The 22,532-nt window shown below is 32.8% G+C and overlaps 1 protein-coding gene across 1 annotated transcript in view; it reads left to right on the forward strand.

The window, feature by feature from the left end:
- The first annotated feature begins 864 nt into the window (after positions 1 to 864).
- Positions 865 to 22,532, forward strand: part of LOC140447735 (uncharacterized) — a 98,934-nt gene continuing 77,266 nt past the window's right edge. Inside the window, exon 1 of the mRNA XM_072540553.1 lies at positions 865 to 1,312. Within this exon, the coding sequence (XP_072396654.1) occupies positions 960 to 1,312 (353 nt within the window). The 5' untranslated portion in view covers positions 865 to 959. The remainder of the gene's footprint in view (positions 1,313 to 22,532) is intronic.

Consider the following 22,532-nt stretch of genomic DNA (forward strand, 5'->3'; position numbering starts at 1 on the left):
AAATTAGATATTAACTAAAAGGACATTTATATACAACATATATTTGTTTCGATTAGATTCCACTCCAAATTAAACTATGTATTATCATTTCATATCTACAAAGTAATTGTAGAGCCCATTCTTACATATGGAGCAGAATGTTGGCAAATGACAGTAAAAGGAAAGAAAAAAGTTGACACGGTTGAAATGGACTACCTAAGAAGAGCTTGCCGTATATCAAGAGTAGAACGTATACCTAATTCTGAAATTAGAAGAAAAACAGATAGAGTACATACAACTTCTGAAAGAATAGAAACTAGACAGTTAATATGGTATGGACACGTACAGAGGATGGACGACAACAGATGGCCAAAAAGAGCTATGGAATACAATCCAAGTAATAGAAGGAAACGAGGAAGACCAGCCAAGTCTTGGATACAAGGTGTTATGGAAACCATGAAAGATAGAGCCATTGATGAAGACACCTGGAGAGATAGAAAAAGATGGCGATCGAAATGCGGGAAGCGGCAGAAGCTGTAGGATCCCCGCTTATATATATATATATATATATATATATATATATATATATATATATATATATATATATATATATATATATATATATATATATTATCATTTCCTAATAAAATATTATTTTTGTTTATATATATATATATATATATATATATATATATATATATATATATATATATAACTATGCTAAAAAGTTATATATATATATATATATATATATATATATATATATATATATATATATATAACTATGTTAAAAAGTTCTACTAAAGGTGAGTAATCTGTAAACATAAGATAAAAACTCAGTAGATCGTGTTTATCTATATATCTCTAGAAGATAAGATACGCCCCAACAACAAATATGAACATTTTATACAACAAACTATGCTATTTAATCTACTTGAGTATTAATATTTAATGTACACAATAACAAAAAAATATGAATAATGGTGACAGGAGGAAACGACGGAAAGAAAAAAACTCTACTAGGATACGAACTTACTTCCTGTGAAGATGCTATAGTGAATTATTTGGTGCCTTCTGTTAGTGCTTGTATTTTGTATATTTTACTAATAGCTGTCGATGTCGGTGTTATTTTTAGCCATTTTAAAAACGACGATCCTATTTGGGCTTCTCTTACGTTGTTCATTTTATATGTGCCTGCTTTGATCAGTTTTGTTTTAGTAGTGTCTAATTGGGCACTTTGGCCAGAGTTTGAATCATGTGGAAGAGAGAATATGATTTGGTTTTGGACAAAAGCAGGCGAACATTTCTTCTTTCCAGTGTGGAGCATTTGGAGGTAAGGTCTCTTTTCAACAATATCCTTGCATAAATCAATGTTCATATTATCACTCAAACTGACAGGTGATGTCATTTGGTTAATGATGACACTTAATGGTTTAATTAATTCGTCTCAAATGTCGACAGCGTAACGTATTTTGTATTTAATTGAATGTTTTTATACAGTTAAATATAGGTATATACTAAAATAAACACATCTATAAGGGTAATATAACATTTTTTTTTCATTCTGATTATGAAAAAATGAGTGTTTTGGGTAAAAAAAATCGAGTATAAAATAGTAAAATATGTAGAGCAAAGAAATCAATATAAATTAGTTAGATTAAATGTATCTCAAACGAAGATTATAAAGCACTAGTGCATGAAAGGGCTGTAGAAAGCACTGGAAGAAATATTTTGATATGTATTTTATTAAATGAGGAAGTTGACAGATAACTGAACAAAAACAATAAAAGCAATAGTACCAAACAAAATAATACACGAAGAAGTTGTTTAATCATATAAAATTAAAACAGATCATATCCTTGGAAAAGCATGAACAGTGTTGCGAGAAATATGAACAGGCTTATTTAATAGAATTATAAAAATTCTGAATCAGATCGATGTCTCACTGGGCTGAGGCACACACTAATAAGAGAAATATTTTGTACTGTATAACATAGTCATAATCATATTATGACTAGTACGATGGTACGGTGACAGTGATAGGGTTTCACGACTCCTTGAACGCTCATTCTTGGAACTAGGAGAATGCACAAATAATCTATACGATCGACAAGGTCTTCTACATAGCATTAAGGGCTGATTATTTCAAAACATATTACAGAAGTCTTCTTCTTCTTCTTTTTATGTAGACTTTTATGTGACTCTGTCTGTTTTTCAATGTGCCTCCATTAAGTTGTGGTTCCATCGTTTTCGTGGTCTTGGTTAGATATTATTGAGTTAAAAAGGTATATACCTACTGTTGCTATGAAAAAATTTGATATAGGGTTAATATAAGTGCCCTGGGTTTACCAGGGTCAAAGAAATGGTCTATCGGGAATTATATCGTAGGCAGCGAACACTTTTTGTAGACTGTGTCTCCAAAGTGGCTCAAAAAACCTATGCGAGCTGGTACAAGGTTCTAGAATTCTGGGATAGGTATCATGAACGTATTGTCATATTTATTAATTTTCTGAGTTTATATGGGATTTTTAATTTTGTGCTATCATTAGTTCTTTTCTTTTAATCGAATAAAATGCCTGTTTGAAGTCTATAAATAGCGTTTCTAATTTGTATTCATTTGCGTTTTCCATTATTTATTGTATTGTGTATATAGCACCTATTGTTGATCTTTCTTTTGCGAGTTCCATTGGTATTATCCGACTCAATTCTTCGTGGTCTTTGACACCTGATCTTCTTCCTATTATTAATGTCATGATTTTATACATCATACTTATTAACGTTATTCCCTTTTATTTCTTAATGAGAGATTTTTGTCACAAATTAAACGAAAATTTCAAAAATGATTTTTAATTTGAAATATCTCAGTGATTTACCATTTTTTTCTTTAAAAAAATTGAGATCATTACGCGAATGCAAGCCAATGATAAATATAAACTTCTTAATTGTATTTTCTTCTTCTTCTAGTGCCGTATCCACTAATGAAGGTTGGCTATAACCATTGCAAATTCGTCTCTATTTTCTGCTTTTCTTAAGAGCGTCTGTGCATTTTTCCTTCGATTTTACCCTTCATAATCAGCTGCAAGAACTCGTACTTATCATTTCTAAGTATGTGCCCCAAATAGGCTGTCTTTCCCCTTTTAATGGTGGTCAAAAGTTCTCTGTCTCTTAATTGTATATGAACCTTAAAACTCACTAAATTCCATTTTTCTATCTCAACTAGTTTTAGAGCAATCAATAAATCGTCACTTTGTAAAAAAAATCAACACCCCATATCTCGAAAAAAAAAATACATTTATAAGTACAGCAGATTGTCATTATTTTTTCATGCAGAATCACCCCTTAAATTTGTTGCACTTATTTACTAACACCCTGTATATTACTCAAATGTATTCAAATGGACTGAAAACCGACACTTTGAAGCTCTGTAGTTTGAGCCAATTATAAAACCTCTTTACATAAGAATAGTGTCGGGGTTCTTTGTTGGTCTGCTTTTTTATGTATTGTTATTACCTGTCCTATCTCTCAGTCTACTGGTATCTTATCTTCTTTCCGTGTATTTCAATAGTGTTAATATTTTTCGCTTAGCTCTCTCTTCTCCTTCATATTTTATAAGTTCCATGTTAATTTCGTCTTTACCACGAGATTTTCCATTTTTGCTCCTATGTATTATTTCTTCCAAATCCTTCCATTATTGGCTCTTTTGTGATTTCTTTCTTTATTTATTTTCCAGTATCTGGAAAATTATTCTCTACGTCAAGAGTTATCTGTAGTGATCTGCCTATAATTGCTTATATTTATTTTCCTCTATTATAACTATTCCCTCTTTATTTTTTATTCCGTTTATTTTACCTTTGTATGTTATGGTTTGTTCGTTAATATTTTTATCAAAATTGTTTGTGTTTCCATTTGTTCTTTCCTGCTCTATTTCTTGCATTTTTTCATCTACTCATCTTATACTTAATCGTTCTCACATGCTTCATTGCTGATTATTTTCTTTTTTAATCCGTATGTGATCGATTTGGCTGTACTTATTCTGATCCGGTGATCTCCACGTTACTTAATGCATTTTAGGGTGTTTTTAAAATTTTTTTGAGCATATCAAAATTTTATTGAGCATATTATCATGTTGGTTCTTGTTACTGCTGTTGTTGCTACATAGTCGTTATGTTCGATATTTACTCAATTTTAATCCAAGTAAAAAATCCTTCCGATCGATATTACTTATCTTTTTTTTGAGAAATTTATGCCTACAATTTATATTGTCAGGGCGCTTCACCATTATTTTTTCCTGTCTATTTTTCATAAAGAAAGCTTATGCTTATCTCTCTCTAATAGTCAAGGCAGGCAAGGTAACTTTTGTTGCTGAAGGCATGTTATTTAAAACTAAGTAAATTGAGAAGATCTAAACGTTTCACCTTGGCTACAGTTCTCGAATGCATGCATATACTAAACTTCATTCACTGTACATATTCCCAATTGTCAACAGAAGCACGTGAAAGCCAAACAGGGTCGTACTGATGTGTATCATATGATTTTTTAAAATATTTACTTTTGAAACTATTAGTGTAAGAATTTCTTGAAATTTAATCATTAAATCACAATTAAACTAAACTCTAAAAAATAACACGACCAGTAAATAACTTAACAATAACTATAACATAAATATAACATAAATATAACACAATATATTAAATTAAAAATCAACACGACACAATTTGAATTTAAACATGCTGGCAAGTTTGGATCTGTAACATGAGAATCTGTCTGGCTTAAGGCAATAAATTATATTTAATAGCCTCTTGACGAATGAGACGGCGAATATCAACACGTTTTCATGTTTACAGATGGGAATTTGCTAAACGAATGAACTTTAGATTTTAACTACCAAATAGATTATACAAACTACCGTTCATCGATGTCATCATCAAAGCAGTGGTGTTTTTTTTAGATAGTAAAATAACATTATTTTATTTAATTATTGTTTTGTATGCTTAACTCATAACAATTAGTAGATAATAGCAGAAAAATTAACAAAAAAAAGAATGAAAAATTTTTTCTTTAATTTGTACATAACTTCTATTTCTGTTATTTACTAGTTGATAACTACATGTTATCTATTTATCCAAAAAGACAATATATTAAATAATGTATTCCAATTGGTTTTTTATTTTCCTCCTCATTCTTTGAGCCCTTGTTAGGGCGTGGTGACACTCTAAATATAGTAGATTCATCTAGGGATTTTCCCACCAGACTCTTCAATTGGTCTGTCCATCATGTTGGAGATCTTTCTCTTGTTCTTCGGCCTTCTATCTTTTCTTCTACTACCAGTAGTTCCATAGTTTCTGTTCTTCTGGCTATGTGGCCGAAGTAATTTAGGTATGCTCGGTTTACTTTTTTTAATAGTTTGTCTTTTATATAAAACTCTTTCAGAATTGACAGGTTGGTTCTGTGTTCTATCCAGGACACGCTTAGAATTCATCTGTAGACCCCCATTACGAAAACTTCGATCTTACTTCTATCAATTTGTTTGAGAGACTAAGTTTCAGCTGCATATGTAGCAAAGTTACGTGCTACAACGTGGTATTTAATTATACTGAACTTAAAAACTTAAATATACTGAACCAAAATAAAGAGCGAAAAATTGTTTTATAAGATTGGTAACTGCTGACTCTGTGACTGTGGGAACGTATAAAAATCTTGGGCCCCGCTGACTCTGCTGATACTGCATGTGCAGGGATCCTTATCGGCTCTGGTAGTTAGAAGTAGAAACCTGATACCTTGGGAATCGTCATTGTAAGTAACATTGGTTGGTACAATGGATGTAGCAGCTCCCCCTTTTAGATGAAAAATAGTGCGTGGCAGCAACTTTTAGACTGTCTGTTTGTTTGTTGTTAGATCTGCTCTTCTTCGTCAATGGAGTCTCTTAGGTAAATACTGGGTCTTCATCTTGGAAGGATCTTCTTGAATTCCTGGAATTCCTGGCGAAGACTATCTCTGGGTGATTGGTGGAGAGGGCGGATGGCCATTGTCATTGGTATTGCCAATTCCTATCTTGTATCTTCTCTTGTATCTTGTAACAACAAGAGTCACAATGACGACTATTGTTAAGATGGTGAACCAGCTCAGATGTTTTTTGACGAATGGTTCATTGATTAGTTTGTCGAGTTCTTCAGAATACTGTGAGTTTGTGATGGGCTATCTCGAGGTCTTCAGTATTGATCTTGCTAAGCTTCAGTGGTTTTAAGTCAGGAAGATGGATCTTATCTGGGAAGTGTTTTCAGCAGTTGAATGGTATTTGGACTGGGTGACTTATGTAAGTAACATTGTCATGAACGTCGATTAATTTCTGAGAGCGTACTCTTGTACTACCAATAAAGGCATCGCACGTGGGTTGTAGTTTGAGTACATGGTTGGTGTGGATGATCTCCGATTTGACATCTCTGAACTCGCATTTGATGGTAATAGGCAGTGGGTCAGAAACTGTTATAAACCACAGGTTCATGTTGATTTTCTGGACGTTGTAATCTTTGGCGAATACTACGGAAGTCTGGCATGTTCTGGGAAGGCGTTCTTGTCGTTTCAGAAGTTGGGCTTCGCATATGGCATCGTTGTCGATCGGGTATGGAAGTGTGTTGTAACAGATCTTGGTTCGAGCTCGCAAAGTTTTGCATGACTCAACACTATTTATTGTAAGGTATAACAATGAATCATCGTTTCGCGCAATGTATTTATGTGTTGTTGTTAATATTGAATGAAGAGCTGTTCGATTATCTAGTATTGGTATTGGACGACGATATAAAGTATATTGTTCTGCCAATACTGAATAGCTGAATAGCTTTCCATTAGTATTTCACAAAAGTTTAGCATACCGATTTGAGATTGATAGAATTTTAATTGATCAGAGATATCCATTATTGACTCTCGAATTTCTTTAATATAATTGTTGAATGTTTTCTCATCTATTTGTAATTTTCGGATTGTGGCGTTGAAGTTCTTCATAACAGAAGTGGTAACCGATATTTGATTTTTCAATAGGTTTTCGATTTGATACTCATTGCGGTTGTTTTGGTTCAGAGCAGCGGCTATACCGTTCTGACGAGACCTAAAGAGCTCGAAATACGTATAAGCGGTTGTCGCTGCCCTGTATCAAAACAAAAATCTAATACCGTCATTATGTTTTATTACTTACTTCGTTTGGAGTACCAGAAACTGAATTCACTACGAATTTTGACCAGGATGAACGGCATGTGGAATGCAATTTTAGATTTCCTTGCCGAGTAATTTATCCAGCTGTTTGTTTCGCAAGTTTTAGGAAACACAGTGGTAAAAATTTGAATTCGGTTTCGCTAGGTAGAAATCATTTGATTTTTCTTCTTGTTTTTAGATGGCGTAGTTACGTCCGTATATAGTTATTTTGATAACTATTGTCTAGGACGTGAGAGATTTTTGTTTTGGTTCAGAGCAGTGGCTATACCGTTCTGACGAGACCTAAAGAGGTCGAAATACGTATAAGCGGTTGTCGCTGCCCTGTATCAAAACAAAAATCTAATACCGTCATTATGTCATTGCGGGTTATTTTATTTATAAATTCATTGAAATATTCGCCATCTGACGAGTCTAAAATTCTGGTAATTGATTTTCATATCGAACCTATTACGTTAATAAGCCCACGTTTCTCTCGGAATGAATACAATTCAGAAAGATCTTTCATCAAAGCATTGTCGAATTCACTTCCATAGTTATAGTACATCCACTAATAATTTTTCAACATAAACATGTCTCATTCTGGTATCAAAGAGACCGCTTTTCAAATCAAGGTGGTCAGACATATTTCCTAAAATTCCTAAGGTTATATTTAAAAAATATTCTCTATTCTCTATTCGTTATTATTCAATTGCTAGTCAACGAACGACACTCTTAAAAAATAATATGAACATATTCTCAAAAAATATATCTATAAATTAATTAACTAGGTACTAATATTTCCATGGACTCTTCACTAATAAATTAAAGCAACCGTGAACTTTGTATATATTACTTATATTCTAAGTAATTTTCGAATATTGGCAACATTGTAGTCTGGAGAGAATTTGAACGTTCGACGTTGCCCTGTTGGTGAATTTAGCGGTAATACTTTTATAGATATAATGATCGACTTTTAAGAAATCAGACAACTTTTAAGAATCCAAGTTCTCAAAAATGGTTTCAAGAATTGTATTATTTTTTTCCAAATTTCATTGATTTTATACCTTACCTGGAAACATGAAAAATTGCAGATATATTAATAATGGTATTAAGGTTATATTCACTAATTTTAAACTCATGCATTATGGCAACAGCGAAGTGCAAAGCCGTAAATTCCAATGAACACCTGTTTGTCTGGCTATGTGACACCCTAAAATATTTCCTTTTGCAGAGGCGGAGGCTTATTATAAGGTATAAGTAATATAAGTTATAAGTAATATTATATTTTTCTAAGATGGCATTTTTTAAGATGCATCAACTTCTGTGTTATCAATAAATAATGACAATTATGTTAATGACAGCTCCGAATTAAAAAATAAAGATTTGCACGTACAATCCCTAAGAATAGTTTTAAATATGTATGAGTGTTTGAAAAAAGAAAATATTGGGATGGCTGATAATGCAATTGTTTCGAGAATTCATGTAAAAAAAAGGTATAAGACGATATATACAATTATTAAATTAGGCACAGTTACAGATCATTCCTTAAAACGAAAGCGACCAAATAAAAAATTGGGTAGGATTAACACTGCTGCAAAAGACGTTATTCAGCGAACAGTTTACAATTGATAATGCAATTGTTTCGAGAATTCATGTATTAAAAAAATCGGGTATAAGACGATATATACAATTATTAAATTATTCACAGTTACAGATCATTCCTTAAAACGAAAGCGACCAAATAAAAAATTGGGTAGGATTGACACTGCTGCAAAAGACGTTATTCAGCGAACAGTTTACAATTTTTACAAAGAAAATAGAGTGCCTACTTTAGAACTGATTCGTGAAAAATTAAGAGATTTCCCTGAATATAAGTATATATTCCTCCGAATTCAGTGATTGTTATGGATAATGCGTCGGATCATTCCCGCATATTAAATAAAATACCTAATAATAACACGAAAAAGGACGAAATTTTAAAATTTATGCAACTTAAAAACATCACTGTTCCTAAAAAGATTCCAGTAAAGAAAGAATTAATTAGAATGATCAAAAGTCGGAATTTTAAAAACGAATACGTTATTGACACCATTTGCAGCAGGCACGGCCATACTCTTTTGCGATTACCCTCATACTATTGCATTTTTAATCCAATTGAAATGGTTTGGGGTACCGTAAAAAAACGATTGCGAAAATATAATCAGTCACCAACATTAAGAGCAATGGCCATTGAGAATATTCGAGAAATAATTAGTGGCATTAATAGCGATGTGTGGAAAAATTGCGAAGCTCATGTTGTAAAAATAGAAAACGAATATCCTGTTTTACCGGCAATAGCACCAATAGTTATCCAACCTGGGAACGATTCGACTTCAGAAGACTCTGACGATTCTTTTCAGTCCTAATTAATTTCTTTACAGCTATCGCGATGCATCTTGAACACTAGTATTCATTATTATACAGTGTGTCGCATTTAAGATGAAGACACCTCTATATATCAGCTACTAAAATACATACAGATTTGACATTTTGCACAGTCATACATGTTGATAGTGCACATTTTTTTAAGATAGTCATCTGAAATTTAAATTTTAAACGCGGCTTACTGCGAATCCACAAACAGGGCAAATTTTCGATATTTTGCTTCGCGTTAGAGAAATCGGAAAAACTTATTTGGAAAAGTTGTTCCACTTATTGTAACCGCACATACCAAATTTCATGACAAAATTCGCAATTTTAGTTTTTCAGTATTATTTGTAATCTCGATCCTAAATCTACAATTGGCTGTCTAAAGATGCATCTCGGGACAGCCAACTGTCCGTTTTAGAATCCTGACTACAATTGAAGAGCTTATTTCCAAAGTGTCTTAAATCCATATAATGAAATCCATGAAATTACAGATTTTCATACAAATTTAACATACAAATTATACAATTTTACAATTTTCATATGCACTTTTAAATGGTAAATAAGAAGTTGTTTTGGTACATATAACTTTATTCTAGACTTGAAGAAATCTATAAAGTTTAAAAAAAGAAAATTAAAAAAATCGAAATTTTGGATTTAAGACACTTTGGAAATAAGCTCTTCAATTAATGAAAAAAGTAAAAGTGCGAATTTTGACATAAAACTTTGTTATTTGGGTTATAATAATATTTGGAACATCTTTTCCAAATAATTTTTTCAGATATCTCTAACTCGAAGCAAAATATTGAAGATTCACCCTGTTTGTGCATTAACAGTAGGCCGTGTTTAAAAATTAAATTTCAGTTGACTATCTTAATTGTTGGATAGACAATCTTTTAAAATTTTCTGACAGAATGAGCCATTATTTACAGATAATTGTAAAAAAATATTATGGTTTATGTAAAAACTAAATAATAAGTCCAATATTCTTATAAATCACTAAAATTAACAAGCTTTAATTTGAAAGAATTAATTTGTTATTTATTCGATGTTGTGAGCCCGCTCCCATTTGAAAAAAAAACTGATTCTGTCCTTTGAAGAGTCCTATTCAAAAATGCCCCGTTTAAACAAATCGAAGGTTGAAGGGTGCCGGACATTTTTGCCGGAAACAATTCAAATTCAAAAGATCACCTTTTTCTGCTACGGAAAATATTGCTCCGATTTCTCACCAAAATCAATGTTGATACTTTAGTTTAGATACTCTTGAATCTCAAAAATACTCATTTACATATTTTTCAAGCCTCGAAAATGCATATTAGGTATCGCATTTTTCGGATTTTAAATCGCCTATATCTCCAAAACTATTAACTTTTGAGAAAAATGACATAGATCTTATTTAGAGTCACCCAAAAACCTAAAAAATATTTTTTGGAGCACAAAAGGTGATATTTTGAATTTGTTTAAAAAATTGTTTAAACAATTTCTTCCCAAAAATTGAGAAATTTTCCTGAATATAATTATGTAAAAATTATATGATTTTTCTTGAAATATGCGTTTGATAACTGATCCCTTTTCTTAATTTCCACGCCAATGGTCGGCATTGGCATCAAAGAATCTCGAAAGCCGACGCTTGGCAAATTGACGATGGAAAAAGTATACAGTGTATGCGTAATGGTGTGCCATAGTGTTGGAAAAAGACAATAAGATTATTGACGACTGATTTAGCTGTTTTGTCTTCAAGGGAATACGCCTGTGTGAACTTAGTGAGCTCGTCTCTGATAGTTAGGGCGTAATTTTTGGTAGGGTATTCGAAAAGATCTACCTATGTTAATTCTTTCGAACGCTGTTTTAGATGTTTCGGTATTGACTAACGGGTTACTTAAGTTTTTTCTACAGATCTTTACTTTTTGACAGATTTGGCAGTTTTTTATAAAATTTTCTACATCCTTTGTGATGCCTTGCCAATTATACTTTTCTTTTATTCTTCATATAGTCTTATTTATACCCCGATGTAGATTGCTTTTACCATGGTGATAATGATCTAGTATTTGGGGTATTTCATCCTGTCCCGGAGTTCATTTTGTGCGACATAAACGATATAGAATAGGTGTTGTACTACCGTTTCGGAATCAAAAGAAAATGGAGTGATAAAATATTTCTGATTTTTGACAGTTTTACTACCCAATATGTTAATCTTTGACGTTCAAATCTATATTGTTTTCGTCGAAGACGTCGTCTAATATTTTGTGATGTATCTCTTCCATTTTATTTTGTCTAAGAAAGGTGATGATGTTCTTATGCGATTTGTCTAGTAATTGATCATTAGATATTTCAATTTTAGAATAATCAATGAGTGATTTAGTTTTATACAGTTCGACAAATCTATTAAAATGTTCAGTGATTTCTTCTTCATCGATTTAATTTAGCTCTTCGTCAGATTCCGTATCATTCGAAGCTAATATTGATATTTTCTTATGGAAATTCGCACATTCTTTAAAATGATTGATTTTTATTCGAGAAAGGGCGTCCGCATTTTTGTTGGTTTTTCCCGGTTTATGAATGATTTTATAATTGTACTCCTCAAGCTTGAGGCGCCATCTAGTTAGTCTGCTTCCGGGGGCTTTTATAGAAAATAACCAGGTAAGTGGACGGTGATCAGTTACTAGGGTGCTTTTTCTTCCGAACAGATAGGGTCGGAAATGTTTTACAGCCCATACGATGGCAAGGAGCTCTCGCTCAATGGTCGAATATCGTGTTTTAGCATTACACAGGGTACGTGAAGCATATCATATAGGCAGGTCTTTTCCAATAGGGCCTTGCGATAATATAGCACCGATGGCGAATGCACTTGCATCTGTTGTGAGAACAAATGGTTCCTCAAAGTTTGGATAGGTCATCATCGGGTCAGAAATTAAAGCGTTTTTCAAATCTTCAAAAGCTTGCCTGCAATCTGGATCAAAATTAAAAGCAACTTTTTGGAGTAGTCTAGTAAGAGGTTTGGAGAGTTTGGCAAAATTTGGAATAAAACAACGATAGTAACCGGCTAGACCTAGGAAAATTTTTATTTCTTTTGGTGTTTTCGATTCAGGAAATCGTTGAAAATCGACTTTTACAGGGTTAGGCTTGACGCCATCTTGGGTAATGAGATGTCCGAGATACGCCACTTTTTCCTGAGAAATTCACATTTATCAAGACGTTTGAAGACGGGAAATGTGCTCGTGAATGGTAGGGGAGTATACTATAATGTCGTCCATGTAGACAAGACATCGTTCGTTCAAAACAGCTAAAAGAATATTGTCCATGACACGCTGGAATGTGGACGGTGCATTTTTAAGTCCAAAAGGCATACGAGTAAATTCATAGTGTCCGTTTTCGACGGAGAAGGCTGTTTTAGGAATGTCTTTGGGATCGATTTCGATCTGGTGAAACCTCTCCTTCTCCTAAGTGCCTTCTCTGTTGAGGTTGGCGATCAATATGGCAAATGTCTCTCTGTTCTGGGTTTGATGAATTAATTCATTTCCTTTTGTGTGGGTCCAATCTCTGATGTTTCGTAGCCAAGATTTTTTCTTTCGTCCTATGCCCCTTTTACCTTCAATCTTGCCTTCTAATATTACCTGGAGCTGCTCAAATTCCCTATGGCGCATTATGTGTCCTAGATATGACGTCTTTCTAATTTTGATAGTATTGACCAGATGAGGGCGTGTATTCATTGCTCTCAGTACTTCTTCATTCGTAGTTCTGCTGGTCCAGCTTATTCTTAGCATTCGGCGGTACATCTACATTTCAAATGAATTTAATTTGTTGACGTCATACTGTTTTAATGTCCACGTCTCATAGCCATATAGTAATAGAGACCACACATAACACTTTAGTGTTCTCAATCTAATTGAGACTGATAGCTTGGGGTTACAGAGCATTTTACGCATATTCATGAAACCAGATCTTGCTATTTCAATGCGTCTTCTAATTTCTTTCGAGTGGTCTAGTTGACTATTTAGTTCTCTGCCAGGTATATTAAGCTTTGGGAACTCTGAAGGGTGATACCATTTATTTTTATGTTAGGTGTAACTTGTTCATGAGGGTTTTTGTGGAATACCAGAATTTTGGTTTTGGAAAAGTTAATGTCCAAGCCCAGCTTGTGACTTTCTTCTGATAATATGTTCATCAATATTTTTAGTTGGTCTTCTGTTTCTGCTAATACTATGGTGTCATCGGCATATCTTATATTAACTTTGATCAGATAAAAGGCATATATCGAGCACAGTTTAATTAAATCTTGCCCAAGTACTTTCGATCCCTAGATCATCTTCAGGGGCATCTGAAATAAGCCAAGAAACGTTTTTTTATAACCAAAGAAATTTAATAACTTCGATAAAAACTCGAAGTTTTATGGTTGAAAAAAGGTTTTTTATATGATTAACGTTTATAGACTTACTTCGTCAATTGTGGCCTATCCGGCAAGAACAAGATGTCATAAACATAAAATTGTACATTACACTACACTACAAATAGACAAACAAACACTTTAAAATAATTTAAGGGAGGCTACATTGCTTGAAGAAGTCGGAGACAGAATGGCTCCTGATCTAACGGAAATGTTGGGGTGACATATGACAAATGACAACTTGGATGAGCAGTCACAATCATAGATATGTGATCTGCACCTTTTACAATTCTATGAAACTAAGTATTGACCAAAAGTCCAACTGACACTACTATAGGAGATCACTGATGAAATATAAAATTATATAGAATATTTTTAAGTAAATTGAATAATCCAGATCTCACACTCAAACATGTCTGTAATAATTAAGGTGTTAGTTTGAGAGCAACTGAAATAGACGAAAAGTAAGAATGCAAGAAGCGGACTAAACAATATGTTAAACAGTGGGTGGTTGACTACAATAAAATGGTCTACCAAGCACTATCTGTAATATAGAAAGGAAGAGATCTGACTATGTAATTAAAATACTAATAATTGAAAATCAAAATGGAAAGCAAAATATATAAATGGGGTGTAATCCAAGTAGTTCAGTTGAGCCCACAGTCAATGGTATAACTATAAAATTACTATGGATGTGCTCAGTGCAGGAAGTCTAAACAGCCGAGCTGGGTCCCCTACGAGGTGAAGCTGTAATAAAGTTTTTAAAAATAGGTTTAAATTTAGTACAATTTAAATTAATTTGAGTATTAAGACAGTGAGAGTTTTCATTCGTTTCCCTTGTAATTTCCAAATCTTCCAATAAATCCAACTCCATATAGTTTTTCTTTCTACTAATGTCATGTAAGATAGATGAACCAGTGTTGATGTTAAAATTGTGTTTACTGGATAATAAGTGTTGACCAAAACTTGAAGAGTTTGGTCTTTTCAAATGTTCTGAAACTCTAGTGGATAACTTTCTAATGGTTCTACCTACATAAGAGGCATCACAATCATCACATTTTAATTTGTAAATACCACTTTTGTCAAGTGTGTTCATCCTATCTTTGGTGTTGATTAAGAAGGAACCTAAGGTGTTGTGTGACTTGAAGGAAATTTTGATGTTATCGATTGTAGAAGTAAAAAGTTTAGATATTTTATTGGAAATGCTGCTAATGTAGGTGAAGGAGAAATATCTGGTGTTATTTGAAGCAGTAGGTTGAAGAAAACATTGTGATGAATATGCAAGCTTTTCTGCAATTTTTAGTTTAGCTCTATTTAGAAGCTTATAGATAATGTTAGGATCATAACCATTATTGAAAGCAATTTGTTTAAGAGTGTTAAGTTCTGAATTAAAATTATCATTAGAAAGTGGAAATTTGAGTAACCTATGAATGTAACTGTTGAAAGCAGCCATTTTATGTTGGGTTGGATGATTAGATGTATCATGTATAACATGATCTGTTTGGGTAGGTTTTCTGTAAATATTGTACTCTAAAGAATCTTTATTACGGGAAATAGTCATATCCAAGAAGTTCAACTTTTTATCAGATTCTGGTTCCAGAGTAAAAGAGATGTTGGGATGGAGGTTATTAAGATCATCCAGAATCTGTAAAGCATCATCTTGGGTTCCCTGTATGAGAGCTATACAATCATCAACATACCTTGACCAAAAAACTATTTTGTTGTTGTTGTTAACAAACTTCTGTTCTAAGCTGTCTAAGAAAATGTCAGCCAGAAAAGGTGATAGTGGAGATCCCATTGCTAAACCTGTTGGTTGTTTGTATATTTTTTGATTGAATTGAAAGAAGTCCTGATCCAGACAGAATTTAAGTATAGTTAAGATAGCATCTTTGTCTTTTGCTGATATGTTGCAATTGTCTAGAAGATTGTGTACTAAAGGTAATGTTTCATCTCTTGGTACAGAAGTAAACAGATTGGAAACATCAAAAGAAACTAAATAAAAACCCTCTTCTATCCTAATGTTATTTAACCGTTCTATTAGATCTAAAGAATTTTTGATGGAGAACTTAGGTTTAAAATTAGTGATAGACTGAATTGTGTTGTAAATAAACTCTGATAAAATAGAAACTGGAGTATTACAAAAACTTACTACCGGCCTTATGGGACAATTGTGTTTATGGATTTTAGGAAGTCCATATAACCTAGGTGTTATAGGATTAGATACAATTAACTTTCTGTTGTTATATTTAGTAATAGTATCATTAAACAATTTGACCATTGCTTTTGTTTTATTAATAAAGGTGTTAAGTGGATTTTTTTCCAAAACTACAAAACTGTTATCTGAAAGAAAAGATTCTACTTTCTCTATGTATTGAGTTTGTTCTAAGATTACAACACAATTACCCTTATCAGCCTTGCTGAGTACAAGAGAATCTCTATCAATTTTTTGTTTAATTGATTTTAGCAAATCCTTTTGTTTTTTAAAATTATGGTGATTTCTATGAAAATTGCGTTTGTAATTTGCGATTTCATAGAAATCACCATAATTTTAAAAAACAAAAGGATTTGCTAAAATCAATTAAACAAAAAATTGATAGAGATTCTCTTGTACTCAGCAAGGCTGATAAGGGTAATTGTGTTGTAATCTTAGAACAAACTCAATACATAGAGAAAGTAGAATCTTTTCTTTCAGATAACAGTTTTGTAGTTTTGGAAAAAAATCCACTTAACACCTTTATTAATAAAACAAAAGCAATGGTCAAATTGTTTAATGATACTATTACTAAATATAACAACAGAAAGTTAATTGTATCTAATCCTATAACACCTAGGTTATATGGACTTCCTAAAATCCATAAACACAATTGTCCCATAAGGCCGGTAGTAAGTTTTTGTAATACTCCAGTTTCTATTTTATCAGAGTTTATTTACAACACAATTCAGTCTATCACTAATTTTAAACCTAAGTTCTCCATCAAAAATTCTTTAGATCTAATAGAACGGTTAAATAACATTAGGATAGAAGAGGGTTTTTATTTAGTTTCTTTTGATGTTTCCAATCTGTTTACTTCTGTACCAAGAGATGAAACATTACCTTTAGTACACAATCTTCTAGACAATTGCAACATATCAGCAAAAGACAAAGATGCTATCTTAACTATACTTAAATTCTGTCTGGATCAGGACTTCTTTCAATTCAATCAAAAAATATACAAACAACCAACAGGTTTAGCAATGGGATCTCCACTATCACCTTTTCTGGCTGACATTTTCTTAGACAGCTTAGAACAGAAGTTTGTTAACAACAACAACAAAATAGTTTTTTGGTCAAGGTATGTTGATGATTGTATAGCTCTCATACAGGGAACCCAAGATGATGCTTTACAGATTCTGGATGATCTTAATAACCTCCATCCCAACATCTCTTTTACTCTGGAACCAGAATCTGATAAAAAGTTGAACTTCTTGGATATGACTATTTCCCGTAATAAAGATTCTTTAGAGTACAATATTTACAGAAAACCTACCCAAACAGATCATGTTATACATGATACATCTAATCATCCAACCCAACATAAAATGGCTGCTTTCAACAGTTACATTCATAGGTTACTCAAATTTCCACTTTCTAATGATAATTTTAATTCAGAACTTAACACTCTTAAACAAATTGCTTTCAATAATGGTTATGATCCTAACATTATCTATAAGCTTCTAAATAGAGCTAAACTAAAAATTGCAGAAAAGCTTGCATATTCATCACAATGTTTTCTTCAACCTACTGCTTCAAATAACACCAGATATTTCTCCTTCACCTACATTAGCAGCATTTCCAATAAAATATCTAAACTTTTTACTTCTACAATCGATAACATCAAAATTTCCTTCAAGTCACACAACACCTTAGGTTCCTTCTTAATCAACACCAAAGATAGGATGAACACACTTGACAAAAGTGGTATTTACAAATTAAAATGTGATGATTGTGATGCCTCTTATGTAGGTAGAACCATTAGAAAGTTATCCACTAGAGTTTCAGAACATTTGAAAAGACCAAACTCTTCAAGTTTTGGTCAACACTTATTATCCAGTAAACACAATTTTAACATCAACACTGGTTCATCTATCTTACATGACATTAGTAGAAAGAAAAACTATATGGAGTTGGATTTATTGGAAGATTTGGAAATTACAAGGGAAACGAATGAAAACTCTCACTGTCTTAATACTCAAATTAATTTAAATTGTACTAAATTTAAACCTATTTTTAAAAACTTTATTACAGCTTCACCTCGTAGGGGACCCAGCTCGGCTGTTTAGACTTCCTGCACTGAGCACATCCATAGTAATTTTATAGTTATACCATTGACTGTGGGCTCAACTGAACTACTTGGATTACACCCCATTTATATATTTTGCTTTCCATTTTGATTTTCAATTATTAGTATTTTAATTACATAGTCAGATCTCTTCCTTTCTATATTACAGATAGTGCTTGGTAGACCATTTTATTGTAGTCAACCACCCACTGTTTAACATATTGTTTAGTCCGCTTCTTGCATTCTTACTTTTCGTCTATTTCAGTTGCTCTCAAACTAACACCTTAATTATTACAGACATGTTTGAGTGTGAGATCTGGATTATTCAATTTACTTAAAAATATTCTATATAATTTTATATTTCATCAGTGATCTCCTATAGTAGTGTCAGTTGGACTTTTGGTCAATACTTAGTTTCATAGAATTGTAAAAGGTGCAGATCACATATCTATGATTGTGACTGCTCATCCAAGTTGTCATTTGTCATATGTCACCCCAACATTTCCGTTAGATCAGGAGCCATTCTGTCTCCGACTTCTTCAAGCAATGTAGCCTCCCTTAAATTATTTTAAAGTGTTTGTTTGTCTATTTGTAGTGTAGTGTAATGTACAATTTTATGTTTATGACATCTTGTTCTTGCCGGATAGGCCACAATTGACGAAGTAAGTCTATAAACGTTAATCATATAAAAAACCTTTTTTCAACCATAAAACTTCGAGTTTTTATCGAAGTTATTAAATTTCTTTGGTTATAAAAAAACGTTTCTTGGCTTATTTCAGATGCCCCTGAAGATGATCTAGGGATCGAAAGTACTTGGGCAAGATTTAATTAAACTGTGCTCGATATATGCCTTTTATCTGATCAAAGTTCATTTATTCGAGCATTCAACCTTATATTTATTTATATCTTATATTGTTAATGATGATTCCATTGGCTCTGGCACCTTCAGGATGATTCCATTGGCTCTGGATCCTTCAGGGCGATCTTCAAGAGAAGCTCTAATTATATGTTCGGCATATACATTAAATAATAGGGGGGATAAAATGCACCCTTGACGAACTCCTCGTTCTATGTTGATGTACTTGGTGTTTCCGTTCTCTCTTCGAACGCATCCTGTGTGGTTCCAGTATGTATTACTTATGATAGCTATGTCGTGTCCGTCCAACCATACTTCTTTTAGCACCCCGATCAATTTTCCGTGTTTGATGCGGCCAAAGGCCTTTCTATAATCGGCAAAGCACACATACACCTGTTTTTGAACCTCAAGATATCTTTCTGCCATCAGTGTCAATCTCATAATTGCTTCTTTAGTGCCTGTACCCTTTCTAAAGCCATATTGAGAACGACTAAGGTATTCTTCACACTTATTTTGAATTCGGTTATAAATTATTCGCATAAAAATGTTTTGTTTGTTCTCTAGAAGAGTCCATTTTTTTTTTGGAAACGACCCAAACAGGAGATGACCAAGGAGAAGTAGAGGGCCGGATGATACCTTCGTTGACCATCTTATTCACTTGAGATTTTACTTCCTCTGTGTGGAACTGAGGATATCTGTATGACTTCGTAAAAATGGGTTTTGGCGTTATTGGTCTCAATTTGATGTTTAATCTCACTGGTGAAAGTGAGGTTGTCTCCCTCTAAGTAAAATATGTTTTCATAATTTAAGCAAAGATTTGTTACTAGTTCTTGTTCTTCCTCGTTAAGATGTTCTGTTCGAAGTCGAGATTTGATTAAATTTAATGAATTTACCAGGTTATCGTTTGACTGAAAATTTAGGATAGGGTAGTTCGAATAGGGTTCAATTACGATATCGGAAAAATCGATAATTTTGGAAATTGCGTTTACATTTACTACGGATGTCAGAAATTATCCTTTTTCATTCACTAACGCGTTGGGGATATGTACTTTATGTTTTTCTTTTTTGTGTAAAATTGCATCTGTATTAGACAGATGACATGTTAACTTGAATATTTGCTCGGATCTGGGATCTATTTTAATTTGATTAGGGGGTTCATTGTTAAGCGAATTAGTTTCTACTTTGTAGAGAGGTAATGTTTTAAAGTTTGTGATTCGTTGTTTGTTTTTGGGGTACATTCGTAATGTTCTAAAAAATCGAGGGCTAAGATTCCATTAAAATCAATATCTAAATTATGGATAAACACCTTATGGGGGTTTCCCACTTGAAACGGGACTAAAGTTGATTCAGTAACAAAAATCTTTTGGTCTGTAATACCCTGTATGGTAATTTTTTCGGGAAAACGTGGTTTGAAATTTTTAGCGGTATTTTCTTTAAAGATAGAGATACCAGCACCGATATTGATAAGTAATTTAAACGTATTTGATGCGTCCTTTATATAATAAAGGTTTTTAGAGTTCATAGCAAGAAGAGGGCTCAGAGAAAATTCTGTTCTGGAAAGTTCAGAGATGGGTTCATGTCGTCTAAATTCAGAGTTTGAATCTGATTCTGAGACAAATATTCGTTCATTGAACTGGCATTGTTGGGCGGGTGGTTCTGGTTCGGGACTTTGAGAAAATCCTGATAGTCTTGGCTATCAATTACATCGATTGATTGATCGAATGAATGGTAATAATCAGAAGGTAAATGGTTATTATCAGAGAAATCTTCGTACATGTAGCTTTCATTTGGAGCTGGGGTATAGTCAGGTTCATAGTTAACGAAATGAGCTCTGTGCTTATCGTTCGAAAAATTAGGATTCTTATGGATTACAGAAGGGCGTACTTGTGAGTTATTTTGGTTTGGTGTGAATTGAGTTCTTTGTTGGTCATTGGGTCTATTGCTTTGGTAATTATTATTTGAACTGAAAGTTGGTCTCTAAAAGCCATTGTTTTGAGCGTTATTGAAGTTTGGATGGCTATTGAAATTTCGAGAATTGTTAAAATTATGAGAGTTGTTGAAATTCTGCGAATTATTTTGGGAATTTTGTCGAGAACGACATTCATTGTTCGGGTAGCCCATACGTCCACAAAACGTGTATCTAGGTGGTTGAAGGATTGGTCTTCTGATGGGTTGATTGTTTTGATTAAGTTTTGAAGGATTGGGTCGATTGATTTTTTCGATTAATACAATTTGGGCCTGTTTCTCTACAGCAGAGAGGTTAGATTTCTCTATATTAGCATGCATTAAGGACTTGGACACGATTAAGGTATATAATAGCCGATTCATTCGGGAGCTATTTGACTCTCTATAAATTTTGTATCAAAGAAGATAGGTCTCTAGTGTCCCCAAAATGAGAAGTAAGAAGATGTTTGATTTCTAGATACGATAATGGATTTCTTGAGCTTATAAGTTGCGCTGCTCTTCCGCGCAATTTATTTTTTATGTGAATTACTAATAGTTGTTTTTGATCGCGCGTACACATATTGTAGGCATATTCACAAGCATTTAAAAATGTTTGTAAAAATCGCCTTCAAATTCAAGTACGATAGAAAATATTTCAGATAATTTTATAAGGTTCTATTTCAGGCTGGTTCTCGGTGCAAGATGCGAGACGAGAAGTGTTGCCGTTGTCATTCATGATGGTCAATAAATCAATAAATTAAATACAAATATAAGGTTATGAATTGATTAACTAAATAATTAATCAATACATAAATATTAAAATAATAAATCAAAATATCGGAAAAGATACTGTCCGATTAGCGGAATAATCGACAAAAACAATCGTTTAATAAAATGAAAATAAAAAAAAAATCGACGATTTACAGAATAACCGCCAAAAATTTATAATTATTAAAGCAATCAGCAAAAATATTCAAATTCGGCATGAACTTATTAATTGAAAGAATAATTAATATTGGAATATCGAACAGTATATGATAATAAAAAGTATAAAACAAAAACTATATACGAGATGATTCAATGTTAGACTTACATTAGTTATAAAAACATCAAGTCGTCTTGTTCTCGACAGCGGTTCTGCCAGGGGCTTCACTTGGTGTTCCTTCCGTAAATGTCTGCAAAGTTAGGACGCCACTGTTTTTTGGAGCTTACTGGTTCTTTTTCTGATTAAAGGATTGGAATCCACCGTTGTCAAGTTCTCCATTTTTTATATCACAAAAGACTTTTTGAAATTTTTAAAAAATAATTTTATTTCGAAAATATAATAAGCAAAGTTACGTGCTACAAATTTAATTATACTGAACTTAAAAACTTAAATATACTGAACCAAAATAAATAGCGATAAATTGTTTTATAAGAATGGTAATGACTCTGCTGATACTGCGTGTGCAGGGATCCT

Source organism: Diabrotica undecimpunctata, chromosome 8 (assembly GCF_040954645.1).
Source record: "Diabrotica undecimpunctata isolate CICGRU chromosome 8, icDiaUnde3, whole genome shotgun sequence".
NCBI classification, from domain to species: domain Eukaryota; kingdom Metazoa; phylum Arthropoda; class Insecta; order Coleoptera; family Chrysomelidae; genus Diabrotica; species Diabrotica undecimpunctata.